General features: G+C 44.0%; 1 protein-coding gene across 1 annotated transcript; it reads left to right on the plus strand.

The window, feature by feature from the left end:
* The first annotated feature begins 3,854 nt into the window (after positions 1 to 3,854).
* On the plus strand, positions 3,855 to 14,843 carry Ptger4 (prostaglandin E receptor 4). The gene is made up of 3 exons (XM_041631354.1): positions 3,855 to 4,400; positions 4,850 to 5,769; positions 13,030 to 14,843. The coding sequence occupies exons 2-3, from the start codon at positions 4,897 to 4,899 to the stop codon at positions 13,618 to 13,620; spliced, it is 1,464 nt and encodes a 487-aa protein (XP_041487288.1). The 5' UTR covers positions 3,855 to 4,400; positions 4,850 to 4,896; the 3' UTR covers positions 13,621 to 14,843.
* Positions 14,844 to 21,100: the final 6,257 nt, after the last annotated feature.

Genomic DNA, 21,100 nt, shown 5'->3' on the forward strand with positions numbered 1-21,100 from the left:
GCATTGTTGAGCCAGAAAGATGCCTGTGACCCTGTTTTGGGTCACAAAAGGCAGGCAGAAACAAACACAGCCAGTGCAGACCTCCTGTTATTTTTAACCATATTAAAGTTAGCACTTGGGGAGTGCATTGAGAACTTATTAAAGGGTCGGGACCAGAGGCATCGGTGATGGCTCAGCAGGTAAGAACTCTTGCTTCTCCTCCACTGGAGCAGGGTTTGGTTCCCAGCATCCATGTCAGGTGGCTCTCAAACACCTACTACTCCAGTTCCAGGGGTTAGCTAAAGCTTCTAACCTCCTCCAGTATTAGCGCATGCTCATAGTCACCACAGACACACACAAACATGTAGTTAAAAAAATAATAAAATAACCATGCTTCTGTGAGTGTATAGATGACACAAATTGGACTTGATTTTCTGTTGTCTCTTGTTTTATTTTTATTTTTACTCTTTGGGGCAGTCACAGACTGGACACGGAAGGACTAGGAAGTCATTATGATCGATGTGCACGATGTGCAATTCCCAGAGAATCAATAAAAATGTTGTGTTGGAATAATAATAATAATATAAATTTTAAAGGAGGTTGGGGCATACCTGATTCCCCTTCCTGCCCAGAAGTCATTCCTTTCCTTTCTCCAATCCTGGTGGCTGAATCTGGCTTGTCCCACAGTCCCTTTCATCCAGGGACGATCCAAACCTGTTCCTTCACACATTGGCTGAAGGGCACATGGGTGGCGGTGTACCACAGCCTTTGGGTTTAAATGGCTTTTCACTTGAAGTTATTTATTTGACAGAGTAGTCAGACAATTAACCGGAACAGGAAATCACACAATCAGTTCTTGAACTACTTCAACCCTTCGGGGAGGGTTTAATGACAGTTCCAAAGGACTGAAGCTTCAGTGCAGAGAGGTAGGGACGAGACAGAAACGGCAAGGGAAACAAAGAACGAAGATCAGAATAAAGATCTCGTCATTGAAATATACAAACAATAACAAGAATTACCCACATGATTATAGCAAGTCTTCCCTTTTGCAATGTGAGTTCCTGGCAGAATGTGAGGGAAACTGGACTCCACTGCCCCAGTTTCCCAAACCAAGGAAATAAAGTGTTTCCCAAACTTCAAATTTCTCCCTTTCCAAGTACTAACTGGCCTGTCCCTGCTTAGCTTCCTAAGCATAGATGTGTTGGAGGTCATTATGGCTGAAGACCAAACTTTCAATTTTTAATCTCTGAAGACTAACTTTATGGCTTAGGGGACAAAAGCACTTGCTGCTCTTGCAGAAGATCTGGATTTGAGTCCCAGCATCCACATAGCAGCTCACAGCCTTTTTTTCTGTAGCACCAGGCTCAAGGGATCCAACGATCTCTTCTGATCTCCACAGGCAGCAGGCACACATGTGGTACCCAAGCAAACATGCAGGCAAAACACTCAACACAGTGAAAATAAATAAATCTTAAAGAGGAAGAGCAGGCAACTCCTTAGAGTTACAGTACACCAGAGGTAGCATTGTACTTTTTAAAATAGTGGAGCAAAGAAGAGGTAGATAAGCTTCATGGCATTTTGTTTTAGCTTTGAGAACTGGATTCTTATTTTTTATCATCTTAAAAATACTGGGAAGAAAATTGAAAGGATTAGTAAGCAAATGCTTCAGTTGATAACAAATCTAGTAAGAGATACTGATTTTCTCAACATCGTACCTCAGGACACTTAATAATATTTTTAGGTTTTTTTTAAAAAAAGAAAAAAAAACAAGTTCTCATAATAAAGTTCATATTGGCCTTGAACTCACAATTCTACTTCAGTTTCCCAAATTTTACGAATGCAAGTCTGTACTGCAATGCCCAGCTTAATATACTCTCCATTGTGAAAAATTCATACCACCAATCTTCTTTAATCAAAGTTTTCTTTACAATTTCATAACTATATATAATGCATTCTTATTATTCTCTTCCCATACCCTCTTCTAGCTCCTCTCTCTGTGTCTGTCCCCTTCCCCTCTTTACCAATCTCATCCCAACCAATCCCTGTCCAAGATTTGTGAGTTTGGGCTTGCTTTGTGAACCATCTAGTTTAGCCAAAACCATCTGTGTGGACTGAAACTACCTGCAGTTACTATACCAATCCTAACTTTTTCGTTTCAGGAACTTCGGGGGGGGGGGGGAGTATATTAACAGGCTATGGGAACCGTCCTCTCTTTCCTTCGTGTGTTTTCTGACAACCAGCTAACACGAGTAAGTATCATGCAATGTGGTTAGTGAGGAACAGGGGTGCAGGGTACAGTTTCTGTCTTGTTATTCTTCTGGCGTTGATTTGTGTCCTGTGCTGAGATCATTCTAGAGATTGCTATCCGACGGACGCACAGACAACAGAAATGACTATGCAGTGGTAACAGCACACTGAGAAAAAAAATGAACCACCACCACTGACTTTTCCATCAGCTAAGAACGCCTTCCCTTCTGAGGTTCATGATGAAAAGCTTTACACACACTTAATGCCATAATACTATGCCCACATTTCCTTATGCAAATAAACACAATTCTGGGTACTTTTATAGACTTAAGTTAGCTAAAATCAGGTATGCTCTTTGGTTCTCTTATTTTTCATTTGTTACTGAGACTAGCTAAAGTATTGGATAAATTCTTAGCAGATTTATTTTTCATGAAGTGATACTTAAGATTCAACCCACCTAGTTACCGTATAAGATGCTAAGTATGCATGCTTCAGCAGGATAGAGGTTTTTCTAAGAATTTGAATTGCTTGGAAAACTATATTGTGTAGTTTTTAGAGAGTAGGGTGAAGCGGTTTTAATTGGCCTTGGTGTTTTCCTATCTTAAATCTGTTTCCTAGAAGAAAAGTAGATAATTAAGAAATGATTATTCCTCATCAAATAAGCCGAACAAACTATAAACCAAAGAATAAGGGAAGACAAATAGACCTTTTCTGAGTTAACAAAGAGGCAACGCCTGGAAAATCTGCTTATTTACTTATCAAACCTCGTCTCATCCTGCAGGTGAAGGCATCTACCAGAAAGCTAACAGGAAGGCGGAAGCTGCTCAGTCTACCCCTGTTTCAGAGCTCAGAAGTCCTCCTAAGGAAGAATGCTTTCCCAGTTAATCCCGGGACCTCAACTAAAGTCTCAGGTGTACCTGCTGCCACCACGTCTCTCCAAAGTCCCAAGGGCCCTCCCACCTAAACCAGGAGAAGTTGCAGTTCGGTGTCGCTCGCCTTCCTCCCCGCCCCCGCTTTGGTGCCCTACTGAGGGCAGCTAGGGCACTGCCAACTCCTTTTATGGTGAGAGGATGGATTCTTCGTCGTCTCCCCGCCCAAGCCTGGTACCTACCCACCCGTCCACCCACGCGTCTGCCAAGTCTCACCCGGAGCTCTCGGGCGTACACACCCACATACAACCACACACCCACATATTCGCTCTGCCGCTCCCGGGTAGAATCCTAAAGCAATTGTCCTGATAGCCCAAGACCCACAAACTAGGTCCGCGGGTGGAAGGTGAGAGAATTAATGCCCTCCATACTGCAGAGTGACGTAGACCAGACGCTGGTCCCAGCAGCATCCCCACTAAATGCTCAGCTAAGGAGTGGCAAAAGCGCGTGCAGGGACTTCCCTGGGACTCGGCCCGGGTGCTCTCAGTATCTCTGAGAGACGGAAAGCACTGGAGCCACCTCCGCTGCGCGGTGGCACCCCCTCGGGTCCCTTCAGACCTCCCCAGGCTTTCCGCTCCGCCCTCTATCACCAGGCTCCCGGGCGGTGCCATAGGAAGACTCACTCCGCCCTTTCTGTGTCAGCCAATGGGCGCCCGGGCCGCGCGCCGACTGTCTCCGCCTTCGCCAGGGAAACTTGCGGGGAGGAGAAAAGTTTGTACAGAGTCTGGAAAGGCGAGAGCCAAGCTCGAAACCCGGCAGCGGGAGAGGAAGATGAGCAGCCCCAGATCAGAGCCCCAGGCCCAAGGGACCCAGCGCCGCCCCCAGAGCACAAGGAGCGGCCTCAACGGCAGCCCCCTTCTCCGGTAGCTGCCCCTTCAGCCCACGGCAGGGGAGGAGGGAACCCAGACCTACGCTCCGTTCCACCTGCACGCGTGGCGGCACACCTGGACGCTGACCTCCCGCACCAGACCTGCGGGCTCTGCAAAGCTGAGACTCGCCCTGGGAAGGGATAAATCAAACAAGAAAGCCAAGACCTGTCTTCAACTGAGCCTCGCTTGCTTTCTAAGCTTTTTGAAAGCTCTGACCTCAGTTCCGGAAAGTTGGCAGACCAGGTTCCGAGGAGGGCAAAGGCTTGACAAGTTCCGCACTGAGCGGGAAGAAACTGATGGCTGAGGTTAGAGGCAGGTCCAGATCGTCTGCGGCCTGAGCCTTGGAACGCACCCAGCTCCTAAACCCACCCTACAGGTAAGTTGGGATGAATGTTTTTTGCAAGGATGGCACAGGAGCCAGGCTCTTTCGGGGAACCAAAGAATAGAATGTGCTTCCCAAATCGTCCATAACTTGTTTCAATGAGAATTTTATCGACTCCGTCGGCAATAGCACTAGCAAGTCACTTTTCCCTTGAGAAGGGTCTTACTCATCTTGGCGATGGAATGAGTTGGGAGTGGGGGCGGTAGGCGGGAAAGGCAGTTATCAGTTTATAAATATTAATGTCAGCAGAGTGGTGCTCTTGGCAGGACGCATTCAGAGCTTGGGGATTTGAGTAGCCACAGTTAGTAAGTGGCTACAGATCAGGAAGTCGGATCCGGTTGCTCTCCCTTGTCTCATAGACACAGCAATTTTGGCCATGGGTCGAACACCTTGCAAGTGGTAAATGGCTCACCTCTCCCTTTCCTGTCTTTCACCATCTCCAGATCGAACCGTGAGCTCCAAAGCTGTGAACAGTATACTGACCACCAGCATGTCCACTCCTGGGGTCAATGCGTCCTTCTCCGCTTCGGAGAGGCTGAACAGCCCAGTGACCATTCCGGCAGTGATGTTCATCTTCGGGGTCGTGGGCAACCTGGTGGCCATCATAGTGCTGTGCAAGTCGCGCAAGGAGCAGAAGGAGACGACCTTCTACACTCTCGTATGTGGGTTGGCTGTCACTGACCTACTAGGCACGTTGCTGGTAAGCCCAGTGACCATCGCCACATACATGAAGGGCCAATGGCCCGGAGACCAGGCACTGTGTGACTACAGCACCTTCATCCTACTCTTTTTTGGCCTGTCGGGTCTCAGCATCATCTGTGCCATGAGCATTGAGCGCTACCTGGCCATCAACCACGCCTACTTCTACAGCCACTATGTGGACAAGCGGCTGGCCGGCCTCACACTCTTCGCGGTCTATGCATCCAACGTGCTGTTCTGCGCACTGCCTAACATGGGCCTGGGCAGGTCTGAGCGACAGTACCCCGGCACCTGGTGTTTCATCGACTGGACCAGCAACGTGACGGCCTATGCCGCCTTCTCTTACATGTACGCGGGCTTCAGCTCCTTCCTCATCCTAGCCACCGTGCTCTGTAATGTGCTCGTGTGCGGCGCGCTGCTCCGCATGCACCGCCAGTTCATGCGCCGCACCTCGCTGGGCACCGAGCAGCACCACGCGGCCGCCGCCGCAGCAGTGGCTTCGGCGGCCAGTCGGGGCCACGCGGGTGCCTCCCCAGCCCTGCAGCGCCTCAGCGATTTTCGCCGCCGCAGGAGCTTCCGGCGCATCGCGGGCGCTGAGATCCAGATGGTCATCTTACTCATCGCCACCTCTCTGGTGGTGCTCATCTGTTCCATTCCGCTGGTGGTGAGTGTCTGGGGCTGGGGTCCACTCGGTCCTTCTCCTGCGTCCACTTCTCTCCCCTCGCTCCCCGCTATCTCCCTGAGTCCTTGGCGGGGACAAGTTTCCTCCAGGTCTGGACTGGGACCTGCTCATGGCTTCCCTAGAAGACCCAGGCTTTTCTTCTAAGTCCTGACCCTAAGGACTTGGCGGGTGATTTCCCCCGAGCTCCCCCGAGATTCTTTCCCCGAAAGCATGGGTTCTGAGGTCCGCTGGACAGCCCCCTGCGCTCCCCTCACAGCCTGTTGTTTTGCTTTGTATCTTCCCAGAGCCCTCACTTGCAGGCTCAGTCAGATGGGGGTGGAGACAACTCACTTATAGGGTTACTTACTCTAGCGCTCCACTCTGTGGCCCCCAGAACACTGCAAACCAGGGGTGATAAGCCCTGTTGAATTCATCCCTTAGGGGAATTGTGGGTTTGGTTGTTTTGATTTCTGTAGGCCTTTTGCTCTTTCTAGATTATGCAGCATTTTAAAGTTAGAATAGATGAGATGCTTTTTTAGTTTAAAAGCCAGACAGAAGAGAAAGAGTGACTTGTTTAGAATAGTTTTGCAGACAGGTTCAAGCTGCTCGCTGCTCCCCACTCCCCTCCCTCAGTGCCTTCCCACCCATCCACCCCCGCCCCCACAGACACACACAAAACCATGGCATGCTTGAGAAGACACTGGAACAGGGTAACGTCCAAATTCAAGTTCCTTATTCTTTTTGCAAGCCAAGAAAGCACGGTGGAGTTGGGAAGTATGGACAAGTTGATGTGATCGGGCTGGCGTTGTATTTTAATTCTCAATGACCAGGACAGGTCCGGTTTCTCCTTTATGCAGATGGCTTCCCTTCGGCCACCAGACTCCTGTCCCCATTACTGTCATACTGCAGTTACTTCTAGTTTGGGCTTTTGTGGAGAAAGTGTCCGTTGGTGCTTTGGTGCACGTCATCTTTGAAGCAACACACTCTTTGAAAATGCCTTCTGTGTGCTTACCATATAAACAGAGAGGGGTAGACGCCTCTTAAGGTCTCTGCTTTTACCTGCCCTTGGTAGAATGCACTAGAAACAGGTCAGTGGTAGAACATGATTCTTCATCTAGAATTTATCTTGTTCCAAGTTCTGTCTCTCCAAATACTGCATTCCTGGAAATTCTAAACCACCTATTCAAAAAGAAATTACTATCCATGTTTACTGGAACCAAGTGGAAATAAATTTAATGGGCTATTATTCTTTTCTTTCGCTCATTAATACTACTAGGGATCTCTGATATAAAATATTTTTATCTCTTACCAAAGTGACTGTAAATGGAAGAAACTTAGCGGTGTCTGAGAGGGGTAGACGCCAGCATACAGTAGCTTCTTGCCAATCTGTATAAACAGAAGTCAATATGACTGGCCAGCAGGGCCTGCAAGCCATCCCAGAACCTAATGTAATTTACAGAGTTAGGTCACACTTGAGCCACATAAATATATTTTACTGTCTGCAAATGTCAACCCAAAATAAAGTGTGAGCTGGAAGGGAAGAACCCTGCTTCTGCCTCCAGTCTCTCTGCCTCCTTCTTCACGGGACGGTAAATGACCAAGTGAGCGGTTGTAATTCACAGGACGTCCACTTCGTGGAACTGAGGAATGGAGCTAGGCCATTAGTAACCACACACGTACTTTCTAAAGGTTTTGGTTACAAGTGAGCATGTCACGCTACTGATTCACATGAAGCTACCCATAAAGTGATCTCTGTCGTCCGCAGAGCCATACAGAACTAATTCTACAGGCTGACCCGGCCCTCAGGTTCAGGGCCATTTATGACAAAGCGTGAGGACCTGGAGCTATATTTATGGCTGGCAGGTTAATTACATTTTAGCGAATGAAAAATAGCGTCCAGTCTAAAGGAAGTCAGAACTAGGTATGCATGTTAAGTCATCTCTATTTGAAAGCTGGGACTGACTCAGCTAAGCTCAGCTAAGGGCTGCTCCTGTCGGTCAAGAGCCCGAATGCTTTTGTGAGAAAGAACTAATCAGGAAATAAGAGCAGCTTCCGATTCTAGCCTTGAGTTTGAGCTACGAAAAAAAAAAAAAGCAATCTTTTTCAGAGGCCAGTTTAAATTAAAATCTGTGGCAAGTGATGGGAAGCCATAGAACCCACATACTCACCCACGGTTCCGTAATTATTGGAATAATCAAAAGAAACTTTCAGTTACCGTCTTTCTTGGCTTATTGTACAGCCCCGCCCCCACGTTTCTCATATATTCAGAGAAGAAATGAGATTCAAGCTGTGAGAGCTCCCTGCTGGTGAAAGCGGCTGGGCATACCTTCAGCTCGAGACAGAAGATGAAGCACCTGCTTTTAACATTATTGAATAAAACTGAGTGCTAATTCCATTGGAGGAATTGAAGCCCTCTGGGTCATTTTCAGTGCTTTCGAAAAGCTACCTGGCCGAGCAAACCCAGCTTGCTTGGACTTTGAGAGAGCTACATACAATACAGACGGAAGGCAAAGCAGGCAAGAGTCTGCCTTTTGGACCCGTGGGAAGAGGCCAGATTAGCTCTTACAACATCTATTTAATATGAAAAGCAAATTTTAATTTGTTGTACAAAATGGAGCCTTGAAAACTAAAGTTGAGACAGGCAGAGAATTCCGTGGTGGACATAATGGATGTGCCAAACCTGCGAAGTTCTCCGTGGGTCACAATCAGTGAGCAGAGGAAGCGTGAGCACACTCATGTAGCACAAACAACATTTGGTCGGAATGTGGGTTTTGTCATTTTGTCCTTTCTGCTATTTATAACTTGTCGTGGGGTTGGGTTTGTTTTGTTTTTTCAAAGCAGGAGAAGCTAAAGAAACGAAAGTACATGCTTAAGATAAATATCTTGCATTCTGTAGGAACATGCCATCAAAACTAGATCGATTTCTGGTACTTAATTGTGCAGTTCTAATACTAATGTTGAGATAACAGTTCTAATCAGATCTTTTGCCTTGGGGCTAAAGAGCTAGGGTGTCAGGTTTGGAACCGCATTTCCCTCCACACAAAGGCAAGCCACGGGCATATTTATTGCTTATTTGTTCCTTTTCGTTCTTCTTCCTCTGAGCTACCAGTAGGATAGCAAATTAATCATCTGTCTTGGTCAGGTAAATTTACGTCCTTAGGGAAACAGTTTCCTGGGTTTCTTTCTTTGCTTACTGTAAATCAGTTGTCGCAATAAAGGCATCCACAAGAGCTTACAAAAGCAGATAGGACAGTAAGCAGGAACTGGAAGGGAGCCCACTAAATGATCATATGAACAAAAAGCGCATGCACAGGTAAAATTGATTAATTTAGATGCCACTATAGTGAAATCAAAAACATTTGATCCCCTGCCTAATAAACGCAGCTAATTTTTTAAAAGAACTTCCTAGAAGCAATGTTTGAGTCACAGCTTGAAATGGCAGGCCTTTTAGAAGTGCTGGGATGGCTGCAGAAAAGCACATAAACATGATTTCCCAAAACCCAACAGCTCATTGCAGTCTTCTCAGTGAAGCTTCCTCCCACTCAGCACCTCAGTTTCCCCAGGCACGGATGAAGAACAGCGACTAACTGGGTGGCTGGGAGTGCCTCCTTCTTCAGTTCTTCTGACCAGCTTTACTGACATCTCAAGCTTTAGTTTTATTAAACATTTATAACATGACATTTTTCTCCCCTAGAGCTAAAGTGTTGAAGCTGTGAATTAGGAGGAAAAGAAAAACCTTTACAATGAAGATAGATATTAGCCACCAGGGATGAAGTAACTAGCACGCAGTGAATGGCCAGTGAGTGAGCTAGAAGGAACACAAAATACAAACTCTTATACCGCCACTCAGTCAAGAATATTCATTTCCCCCCTGTCTTTAAAGGGGGGGAGTAAGAACTTCTAGTAGCAGCTGTGTCAATTCTGGACTCCTCCCAAGGCCGTGAGATAACTGGGTACACAGAGACAATTCCATTCATGTGCTTGGAACAGAACAAGTAGCCTGCATGCTCAGATCCAGTTACAGAGCCTGCCATTTACTGGACCGCATCTCAATTCAGACAACTAATTCTTGCGCTGGTCTAGTCAAGAGTCCAACATATCAGTCCAACATTCTCAAAACAAGACTATTAAGTGGGAAGTACATGTTTTTAATAGCAGCCAAGAACTATATCCCAAAGCTACCTTTTCCTGAGCTATCAGAGTAGCCCAGAGTGGCCACATTTCCACATCTATATTCAAAGGAAAGTAGTAAGTGGCAAAATAAATGTTAAATCCCAGGCCCTATACTAAGCACTTTAAGAATTTACGTACAGCCCGAACCGGTGGTGCTCGCCTTTCATCCCAGCACTAGGTAAGCAGAGGCAGGCAAAGCTTTGTGGGTTCAAGATCAGCCAGTTTCAGGCCATCCTGGGCTACAAAAAGGGGCCCTAACCTTTATGCATAAATGGTAAAGGCCACAGCCATACTATGGAGTCATTTGTTTGGTAGCAAATCATGGGCATTCACCACGCTACCATATGCCCTCCCATTAGCTTTCCTGCAGTCACCTTCTAGTTTTTATCGCGTCCTCTCCCAGTTCTATGTTGTTGCTTCTAAGCTGAACGTCTGGTCCGTCTTCAGCAGTTCAGAATCCTGGAGTCACTGCCAATAGCAGGCACCAGTTACATCCACCAAGTCTGCAGTTGCTCATCGTCAAAAGGCAAGAAAGTTAGGGGCCTTGTTTGTATCCAGTAAGGTTTTCAGAATTTTTCCCCTCTCTTGACTCAGACATTCTGTTTTGTCAGCAACACATGCTGCCGTAACTGCAGACTGCCCGAACTTATTTATTTATATAACATCTAGGGCTTGCTGGAGAAGGGGCATAGAAAAAGTGCTGCCATGGGTATTCCTGTCGAGCCTGTCGCTGCTCTTCAGGGACAGGAAAGCAAGAGGTCTTTTCTGTGTTTTGCTTTATGTTGGGTTTTTTTATTTGGTTTTGTTTTGGGTTTTGTTGGTGGTGGTGGTGGTGGTTGGTGTTTCAAGACAGAGTTTCTCTGTGTAGCTCTGTCTGTCCTGGGACTCATTCTGTAGGGCTATTGGTGGCTTTTAAAGTGAAGTCAGAGCTGCTGTGTTTTTTTCAAGCGCTATTAAATGCCTCAGGTTTTGTTTTTGCTTCTTTTTCCTTACTCTACTCGAAACTAAACTGAGACTAGGCGGCAAAGTCAAGCCCATCCATTTGGGTTCTCTGAAAATAATTTGATTGACTTCTGAGAATTTTTATGTGAATTTAGAATTGGGGCGTATGTACTGAATTTATTCTGAAGCTTTGGGAACTAAGCCTGAGGCTTATGCATGCTAGCCAAGTGCTCTCCCCCTGCACCTCCCCTAGCCCAGAACGTTGTGCTTTATACTTCGGTCTTCTCCATATGCTGCCCCTGAACGACACTAAGTGATGAGACCCAGAGGCCTGTATTAATGTAAGCACCCAGCCCCCATAGAACTCTAAATAGAACTTTAAAAAAATTACAGCTTCTTTCATTCCCTTGTGCGGTAGTCAGATTCAATTATGGCTGCAGATAAAATGAAATACAAAGGTGCTTTCTCCCTTGCTCCTTGTTAGTTTTGATAATAAAAACACCAATAATTTTTCACAACATTGACTTTTTAAAATAGCACAGAAATCTGGAAACAAAATGTGAATTGCTTTAAGTAACTACAGCTTTTTTGTTTGTTTGTTTTAACTGTTCAGAAATTTCCTCTTTTCAGGGGTAACTGTGTTTCCTTTGAGGTTGTGGAGAGCCGACCAACAGAAAAACATGTTAATGTTAATATATAATATATATAATAGATGATAATACATGATATACAATATATTATGCATATATACATGAAATTCAAAGTCCAAACTTGACAAAACTATTCTGAAAGCTTCTTGTAAAGTACCTGTGCAAAATGCATCCGAGAGATGCTAGGTACTAGCCGCTCCAAAGTAGAGCAACACTGCCCTCTAGAGGTTGAAGTGTCAGGTTCACATAAACCCTGCCACAGATGGGGCTTGCTGCTAACAGGCTCAGGCGCATCACTTCCTTCATCTTTGAAACATAAAGTACAGTGTGAGTAAAATACAGACGGCAATATTTTCTAGTGATGACCTCACTACTAAGAATAAATTCTAAACGTAAATCCAGCCTGGGAGAACGAATAACGCCACGTGAAATTCATCTGGAGACTAGAGCCCAGAACAGACCTGATTATCAATAGGATAAGAGAGAGCTTGAAAAGTTCAGTACTTTTCAGGTCTCTAGTTTATGCCTGTTTATCCCAGCACTTGGGAAGTTGAGGTAAGGATAGCCAGAATGGCAAAAATTGCCCTGCCTCAAACACACACACACGCGCGCGCGCACACACACACACACACACACACACACACACGCATGCACACACCCATGCACACACACACAAGCACACACAAGCACACACACACACATGCACACACAACCTTCCAGGTCCAGGTAACAAGCATCAGTTGACAAAGAAGGAACTCCTCCAGCTACCATGGATCACTAAGGACTTTAGTAAAGTGTCTGGAAGGAGGAAACCAAGACACATTTTTTTTTTTTTGCGTGCTTGTTTTTGAGGCTTTTGAAGCAGAGGAGGGGTGGGTTCTCAATAGAGTAGTCGAAGAGTCTCTGAATTCAGCTGAACCCTATCTGGAAGATTCACAAAACTATAGCTCACGGGGAGCTACGGGAGGCTTTTTTTTTTTTTTTTAGCAGCCAAACTGCATAAAGGACATATACTTCAGAAATAATCTGGGGCAGTATGGAGGAGGGATTGCAGGGGAAAATGTTATTTGGTTGGCTACTGCAATGTTATCTTCCTTGAGAAATGCTGTTGAGGAAATGGATCAGAAAAAAGTCTGGATTCAAGACACAGCAACACCGGATTATTATGGAGAGTGGGGGAGTGCCACAGAGGAAAACCACACTCTGGCCATTCTGGCTAACAGGAGACACTGATATTAGTTCAAAAGTATGAAGTATTTTCTCTTAACGTAAAGGCATAGGCGCCTCGGTAATTTTGTAATGATTACATGGTTAATTGACTTACAAAGTCTCTTTTAAAATATATAGTAACTGACTTGTGTAAACTGCCGTTGGAAAGTAGGCAATACCACCTAAGAGCAGCTACATCACGTCACTGCAAAGGTAAATGCAACACTTAAAAGTGTTTTGCCAAATTGCTTAATTATAAAATCTCAACGTGGGCCTCTCGTTTGTGCAGGTGCGAGTGTTTATCAACCAGTTGTATCAGCCAAGTGTGGTGAAAGACATCAGCAGAAACCCCGACTTGCAGGCCATCAGAATCGCTTCCGTGAACCCCATTCTGGACCCCTGGATCTACATCCTTCTGCGGAAGACTGTACTCAGTAAAGCCATCGAGAAGATCAAGTGCCTCTTCTGCCGCATAGGTGGGTCCGGCAGAGATGGGTCAACGCAGCACTGCTCAGAGAGTCGGAGGACATCTTCCGCCATGTCTAGCCACTCCCGCTCCTTCCTCTCCCGGGAGCTGAGGGAGATCAGCAGCACATCTCAGACTCTGCTGTACCTACCAGACCTAAGCGAAAGCAGCCTGGGAGGCAGGAATTTGCTTCCGGGCGTGCATGGCGTGGGCCTGACCCAAGCAGACACCACCTCGCTGAGAACTTTGCGAGTATCAGAGACCTCAGACTCCTCCCAGGGCCAGGACTCAGAGAGCGTCTTGTTGGTGGATGAGGTTGGTGGGAGTGGCAGGGAGGAGCCTGCCTCTAAAGGAAACTCTCTGCAAGTCACGTTCCCCAGTGAAACGCTGAACTTATCTGAAAAATGTATATAGTAGCTACAGGGGTTGGGGGAGCATTGTTTGGGGAACTTCTCAAAGTCCTGTGCAATAGACATACACGTGTTTAGCTGTACTCGGAAGGGCTGTCTCTGTCCGCGACTCCTAGCAGAGAACATTCGAGTTTGAGTGCTCTTCCTTCAGTGCGGCAGGCGAGCCCCTTGAGTGCCAAGGCCTGACGCACACTGGCCCTCACTCTGATGTGACTCAAGATTGCAGCGGCTGCAGCTGGCCACCTTTTTCTACTGGATAGGAAGATGGCAGAAGCTATGCTACTTTCAGAACATCAGAACTTTGGATTTGGCACCTACCGGAGGTCCGGATACTGGAAGGGCTCTACCCCAAACTCAAAGGACTATCTTACAGCCGATTTAAGTGTCTCACTAAAGCATGAAATGTGAATTTTTATTGTTAGAAATATAATTTAAGGTATTTATGTTCTTCTCTGTGAGAAGGTTTATTGTTAATACAAGGTATAAAAAAAATTATGATATGCCCTCTCCTGCCAGTATAACCAGCTAATATTGTCAATGTTATTTTTTTTCCATAAACAAGTCAGGCCAAAGTATTGAAAACAGAATGAAACTATTATCTATAAAATAGATATAAATTTTTAAAAGAGTTTAGCATAATCAAAGGAAAAAAAGAAAGATTATTTAAGATGTGAAAATTAAACAACCTAAAATATATTTTCCAAGCTATATATAAGAAAAATTAGAAATATAATATTACATTTATTTATCCAGAAAACTGTGATTTCAGGAGTACCTAACATTGCTGGTAAATATTTTCAACTTTTGCCCCCACTAATTGGTATTTTTAAAGATGTAACATACTTTTTTAAAAGTCTCTGGCTGCCCATAATTGAAGTGTGTAGTATAAAAAGTCTAAGTGGCTTGTTCTGTCCTGAAAGTGTGTGTAGTTTTAGCCAACAGAATGTCTGACAGCGTCCTTTCCAATCTAAAGAGGAAGATGGCGCTCTGGCGTGGTTTCCACTCTCTTATGTGTGTCAACAGAAACTGACAGTTTTGTGTGACACCCAAGAATGCTGTGCCTGTGCTCGGAGGCGCTTTCTCCGAGAAATATTAAGCATGTTTTGTTAACGTGTTCCTGTGAATTGCTTGGTTGTGACCGACTTCTGAGCCTGACACTAGGAGGGTATAAAGAGCAGCTGAACCGACTGAAATTACTCCGGAGATTACAATAAATAATTGTATTGATCTGCGTCCCACAGCCTCAATTTGGGAAATGGTGCATGGGGTTTTGTGCTGCTCTTTTGTTTTGGGGTGCCTTCTATATATATATCCTTTTAAAATGAAAGGGTTCTTCTTGATGATTGTTTTTCTTTGGTCTGAAGCTTGAAGACACTTTTATTAGATTTTGAAGAAAAACTCCAAGGCAGCAAGCTGTCAATCTTACCAGCTGCCCAGAGGAGGACAGAAGAGAGAAGGGGCCACAGCATCTCAGCTGAGTGGGCATGGAGGTCAACCACATGGCAGGCAACAGCCACACGGTAGGAAGTAGAGCTTTCAAAAGGGAGCCCAGTGTAACAGAAAATGCACACTCAGGCTCTGGCTAGCCTCTGAAAGAACGAGACAGAGAAGACGAGAAAGGAAAAGTCACGTCTCTCTGCGTGAGGATTTCAGCAGGTGGGCAGACCCGGCAGAAGCTCGTGGCAGCCAAGAATCAGTTTCACACAGGGAGGGAATGCACAGAGGTGTGTTGTCTCTAAGTACAGAGTGGAGACATGCCGTGTCAAACACCTGGCCAAGAGACATACCCTCAGGAGGTAGAGGCCACCCTAAACTTGGCTAAAGAAATAGGAAGATTAATTACCCCCTTAATGAGATGAACATTTTAAAACAGTGCTATTTTTAAGATGTCAAGCATAATATAAAGCCTATATCTGCTTAGTGGAGAATGAATGGTACTGAGGAACTGTGATCCAAGTGACAGACAATTAGTACTAAATGTCACCAGTGTATGTTGCTGGTGGGAGAAGCAATGTTAGACTTAACTAGCTGCAGGCTCAGTATCCCAAATAGTTATCACTAACTACTGACATCAACACTTCCTATTAGCGTTTTCTGTATCAGCATATCAGCATTCCTGAGACAGCAGCCTGAACAAGTCCTCAACAGAACCTACAGAAATTTTTTCTTTCTTCCTTACCCTTTTTCTTTTTCCTTCCTCCCCTCCCCCTCTCTTTCTTCTTTTCTTTCTTTCTTTCTTGCCTGTCTGTCTGTCTGTCCATCTGTCTTTCTTGACAGAATCTTGCTGTATGGCTCAAGCTGGCCTGTCACTCTTATGGCATTCTGAGATTAGAGAAGTGCACCAGCACACCCAGCAGAGGTCTCTGATTCAGTAAGATAGACATTTCCTCAGCTTTCCTGGGTGACAATGACGCTGCCTGTTTTAGGATTACTTTAGCAACAGTCTCTAGGCCTGAGGTCATGGTTTGCTATTTGCAAATATTAAAGATATTTTAGATAGTGTCAGAAAAGCGAGACACCATCTTTGCAGGCCTGTTGGCTCTGGCATTCAGATAAGGATGGCAAGAAAGGAGCATGCAGACTTAACTTCTAAAATGCTTTCTGTCGTCATCTGAATGAATGCCTAACAAACAATGGTTTCAGAAAATGTGTTGGGAATAAGAATTTTGTTTCACTTCCATGACCATGATCCACAGAGATCACCCATCCCTAGATTTAAATATAAATTAACGTGTGTGTGTGTGTAACTTCATTTGTGTCCCTGGGGCAAGCACAACCTCACTCATGAATTAGCATTAGTAATATGTAAGACATATCTCACCCATGTTTACTTCAGGCTCAGTACCAAGAACACTGACTTGGCTTAATCTTGTTTACTGAAATATTTACATACTATGACATTTATTCTTCAAAGGACATATCCTTTAAAATGTTTTAGTAAATTCAACTAAAAAATACATCCATCACTGACTTCCAATTCCCAAACATTTGCATCATCCCAAGAAGAAATCACAAGCCATATGCAATCAGTCCACACTGTTCTCAGCCCTAGCCCGAGAACCAATATATGCCTATTGATTTCTCTATTGTGAACTTTCTATACAAAGGAAATAATGCAGTAACTGGAATTTTTGTGGGCCATCTTTGTGTCAGAAGAACATTTTCATGGTTTGTTAATATGGCAACATTAATCAATACTTTATTCCTTTTTATATCTGAATAATACCCCATGAAATGGACATACCACTTTTTAAAATCCACACACTAATTGGCCAGTGTTGCACTGATCTAACATTCTGGCTATTTTAAATAATGCTAAGAACTTTTTTGTGTGTGTTTTTAAGACTTTTGGGCTCATAACTGAAATTGCTGGGACATATAGTAATTCTAAGATCAGTATTTTGAGGCAATGTTGAACTCTTTTCGACGTGACTAAAACACTTTACATTCCCACCAACAATGTATAAAGTCCTTGATTTTTTTCAATAACCTTGCAAAACTTACTACTGTATTTTTATTATAGCCATCTGATGGGTGTGAAGTAGTTTAACTGCATGTCTGTTGAAGTACGGAGCGGCGGGCTGTGTCCCGCCACCCGGCTAGCTTTACCCGAAATAATTACACGGAAACTGTATTCTTTTAAACATTGCCTGACCCATTAGTTTTAGTTTCTTATTGGCTAGCTTTTACATATTGATCTAACCCATTTCTATTAATCTGTGTAGCCCAAGAGCTGGCTTACCAGGAATGATCTTAACCTGCGTCTGTCTGGAGTGGGAGAAACATGGCGACTCCCTGACTCAGCTTCTTTCTCCCAGCATTCCGTTCTGTTTACTCCGCCTACCTAAGGGTTGGCCTATCAAATGGGTCTAGGCAGTTTCTTTATTAATAAGAAATCACTCCCACATCATTTCCCCTTTTTCTGTTTAAACAAAAAAGAAAGGCTTTAACTTTAACATAGTAAAATTACATATAGCAAAACAGTTATCAAGCAAGAATTACAGTTACAATATTTATATCTATTTTATCTTTTATCATAACTAAGGAAAACTATAACTATCTATTCATTCTTCAACTCCATCAAAGACTCCAGAAGGATATAATACTACTTAAGTAAACAAGAAATAAGAAAACTCTAGAAATGACAGAGACATCTTGCTGCCTGGACAGTCACCCAAAGTTCTTTTGTACCTTTGGGGCATCCATCTTCAGCCTTTAGGCCCAAAGTATCTAGCAGACATTTCCATGAAGCAGGAAATTCCAAAGACAGTTCAGTCACTATCTGCTGTGTCCTGCAGAATGTCTCGCAGACTCTTTCATGAGTCAGGAACCCCGAAAGACCATCTCACCTTTAGGCAAGTTTAGCAGTCCTCTCTCTGAGGGTTCTCTGTGTCCATTTTATGCAACAGTCCAGGCAAGAGCAGTTTCTTGCCCAAATGGCTATCCAACTCCATAAGGATCCTCTTCGATGCCCATCTTCCTCTCGAAATAGATTGGTGCCACCAGGAGCAGATATGTCTCATTGTCATGAAAAGTCCTAAGTTATTAAAACATTAAATGCCATATTCTGCAGTCTTTGAAAGATATGAAGAATGTCTATCTAACTGAAATGTATCTCTATATATCTAGAAAATCTAACTAACATGAATACAAGCTTGACTATTATTGATGATTAACCATTAACCTATATTTCTTAGTTATACATTACATTTTTAAATGAACTACACAATCACAATACCTTAATCAAGATCAGAAATACATATACATATAACAAAATTGACTGTAAAATCCACACCAATGCAAATTACTCATACCTATATCATTTCCCCCTTTAAATGTAAAAGAACATTTACAAACAATATTTTGGGAACATGGGCGCAGTTTTTTCTCTCCAAACTGCTTCCTGCTGAATGGGGGCGCTGTTAATCAGATCATTTAGGGTGTAACCTGTGTGCCAGGTTTATCTCAGTTGGCAGTTGAGTGAAGTAATTTTTTGAGGGTGTTCACAGGAACTTTTCGGGAGGTCGTGGTCTATCATACCATATCGGGATAGATGCAATCCACAGGGTCTGGTCCTCTGTGAAAACAAAAGAAGACCCTCTCCAAAGCATCATATCCTTAGACCCAAATTTTGAAATCGTAGTACCCTTATATCCATTCTGGTTTAGCTTGGCAGCCCATGTAATGAAATGTCTCTCTGTACTTAGCTCCTTCACAGTCAAAAATTTTAAAGAAAACACAATGTACATAATCCAGACTCTCTGTGAATTTTCCATTTTTACGTGGCTTATTTTTCTTCTTTTAATCTCTTAACTATCTGTACTCTGTCTCTTTAAAGACTTTACCTTTTTTTTTTAAACCATTAACTTTATTCTCTATATTTTTTTTTCTTCTCTCTCTCAAGCCTATGTACATTCATCCAACAGTGTGGTCTTTTATGTCTGAATCTGTTTTATTGTGAATCTGTAACATTTTTTTACTATCCAGGAGCATTTATTAAAATGTTAAGCAGTTCTTAAAAACTTAAGTTGCACCATGTACAGGTAATACGGTACCGCCTGTGTCCTGCCCAGTTGAAACCTTAAATGCGCTGTTTTTATGGTAATTACGGTAGTTCCTGCCTGAGACCAGCACAGTTCAGCATGGCAGAGCTGAGCCAAGCTGCTCCTGCCTCAGAGCCATTTGGTGCCTCTGAGCCACACACAGTTTCAGGCACACAGCAGTCCACATTGCCATCAAGCAAGCCGTAGCACATTATTCCAAATGCTCCATTTAAAACCTCTGTCTCCCGCAGGATCCAGACAGAGATCGCAATGGCGGCACAGCCCAGAAAACCGGCATTTTAAAACAGCCAGTTTTTTCCTGCTGCTGAGTCAGGACAATTTCTTTGTGGCATGCAACCCACAAACAGCAAAAAGCTGTCTTAAATTCTCTCTCTCTCCTTTTTAAGCCCTCTCAGGTTTTACGTGGAGTTCATTAGCACGTTGGGTACCACTCTGTTGAAGTACGGAGCGGCGGGCTGTGTCCCGCCACCCGGCTAGCTTTACCCGAAATAATTACACGGAAACTGTATTCTTTTAAACATTGCCTGACCCATTAGTTTTAGTTTCTTATTGGCTAGCTTTTACATATTGATCTAACCCATTTCTATTAATCTGTGTAGCCCAAGAGCTGGCTTACCAGGAATGATCTTAACCTGCGTCTGTCTGGAGTGGGAGAAACATGGCGACTCCCTGACTCAGCTTCTTTCTCCCAGCATTCCGTTCTGTTTACTCCGCCTACCTAAGGGTTGGCCTATCAAATGGGTCTAGGCAGTTTCTTTATTAATAAGAAATCACTCCCACATCACATGTCCTTAATGAATGATATTGTGAAAGTACATACATATAGTTACTGACTAACTTTATATTTTAGAGAAATGTCCATTGGAGATTTTTTCCCATTTTTAGTGGTTTATATGGCTATGATAATCTGCCAAAGCTGCCACGGACTAGATGGCTTAACCAACAGAAATTTATTTTCTCGGAGTTCTATTGGTTTTAAGTTTAAGATAAAGGTGCTGGCAGGGCTGGCTTCTCGTGAGACTTCTCTTTCTCCATGTGTCCTCACATGGCCTTTGTCTGTATTTCCACGCTGTGTACACATCTCCACTCACACATACAAGCCCATTATAAAGACACCAGGCACACCAGGGAGGACCTCTTATAAGCTTTATCTCCGAATGGAATTTGAAAGCCAACAAATGAACTTGACAGATGGACAATTTATTGCTGAATCTAGTATATGCTTTAAAGAACAGCCAAAGAAGGCTGCCATTTTTCCGTCATCTGTTCCACGTGGTTTATAAGATTTAATAGTTCAATGGTAAAGACTATATGTTCTTCGTGTTCCTTGCTGTAGAGCACTTGTGGATTGTCTGACTGGTATAGAATCCTATCTCGTCCCAGTCACGATAAACAAGCAGGTAAATGTAACCAACTAGGTCAAGTTCAAGAAAGAAATGTAACTGCTAGAGCTGCTGAAAGGCAACCAACCGGTGTCATGGAATCAGTGTTATTTTCCCAAACATTCCTCTCTACAGGTTTCCTCTTGGAGACAAAACATGAAGGACCATGGTAAAACCCAGGCACTCTGATATTTACTGTTAGCTATACTTTTTAGTCTTGAATATGAAGTTAGAAAAATCCATGCTATACAAGACATTTTCTATAAACTACCTAAACTAGTTTCAGAGCAAAAACAAACGATACTTTCTCCATCCTCCCACTGTCTCCAGCCTCCTGACTCCACATCCACACCGGAGCCTGATTCTGAAGTCAGGATCTCATGATTGCCTTCCAGGTGCATGGGAAAAGGAACTAGATAGCAAAGCTTTACAACACGACAAATGAATTAATCTCATTGCGCATGAAGTTGCCATGGGCCACAGTTGGTGCTTTAGAGCCAAACTAGAACCACATGGGGTAAAGGAAGAGGGGAAGATT

The sequence above is a fragment of the Microtus oregoni genome, unplaced genomic scaffold, assembly GCF_018167655.1.
Source record: "Microtus oregoni isolate MIOR12 unplaced genomic scaffold, Mior012 000036F_ref0000092, whole genome shotgun sequence".
Taxonomy (NCBI): domain Eukaryota; kingdom Metazoa; phylum Chordata; class Mammalia; order Rodentia; family Cricetidae; genus Microtus; species Microtus oregoni.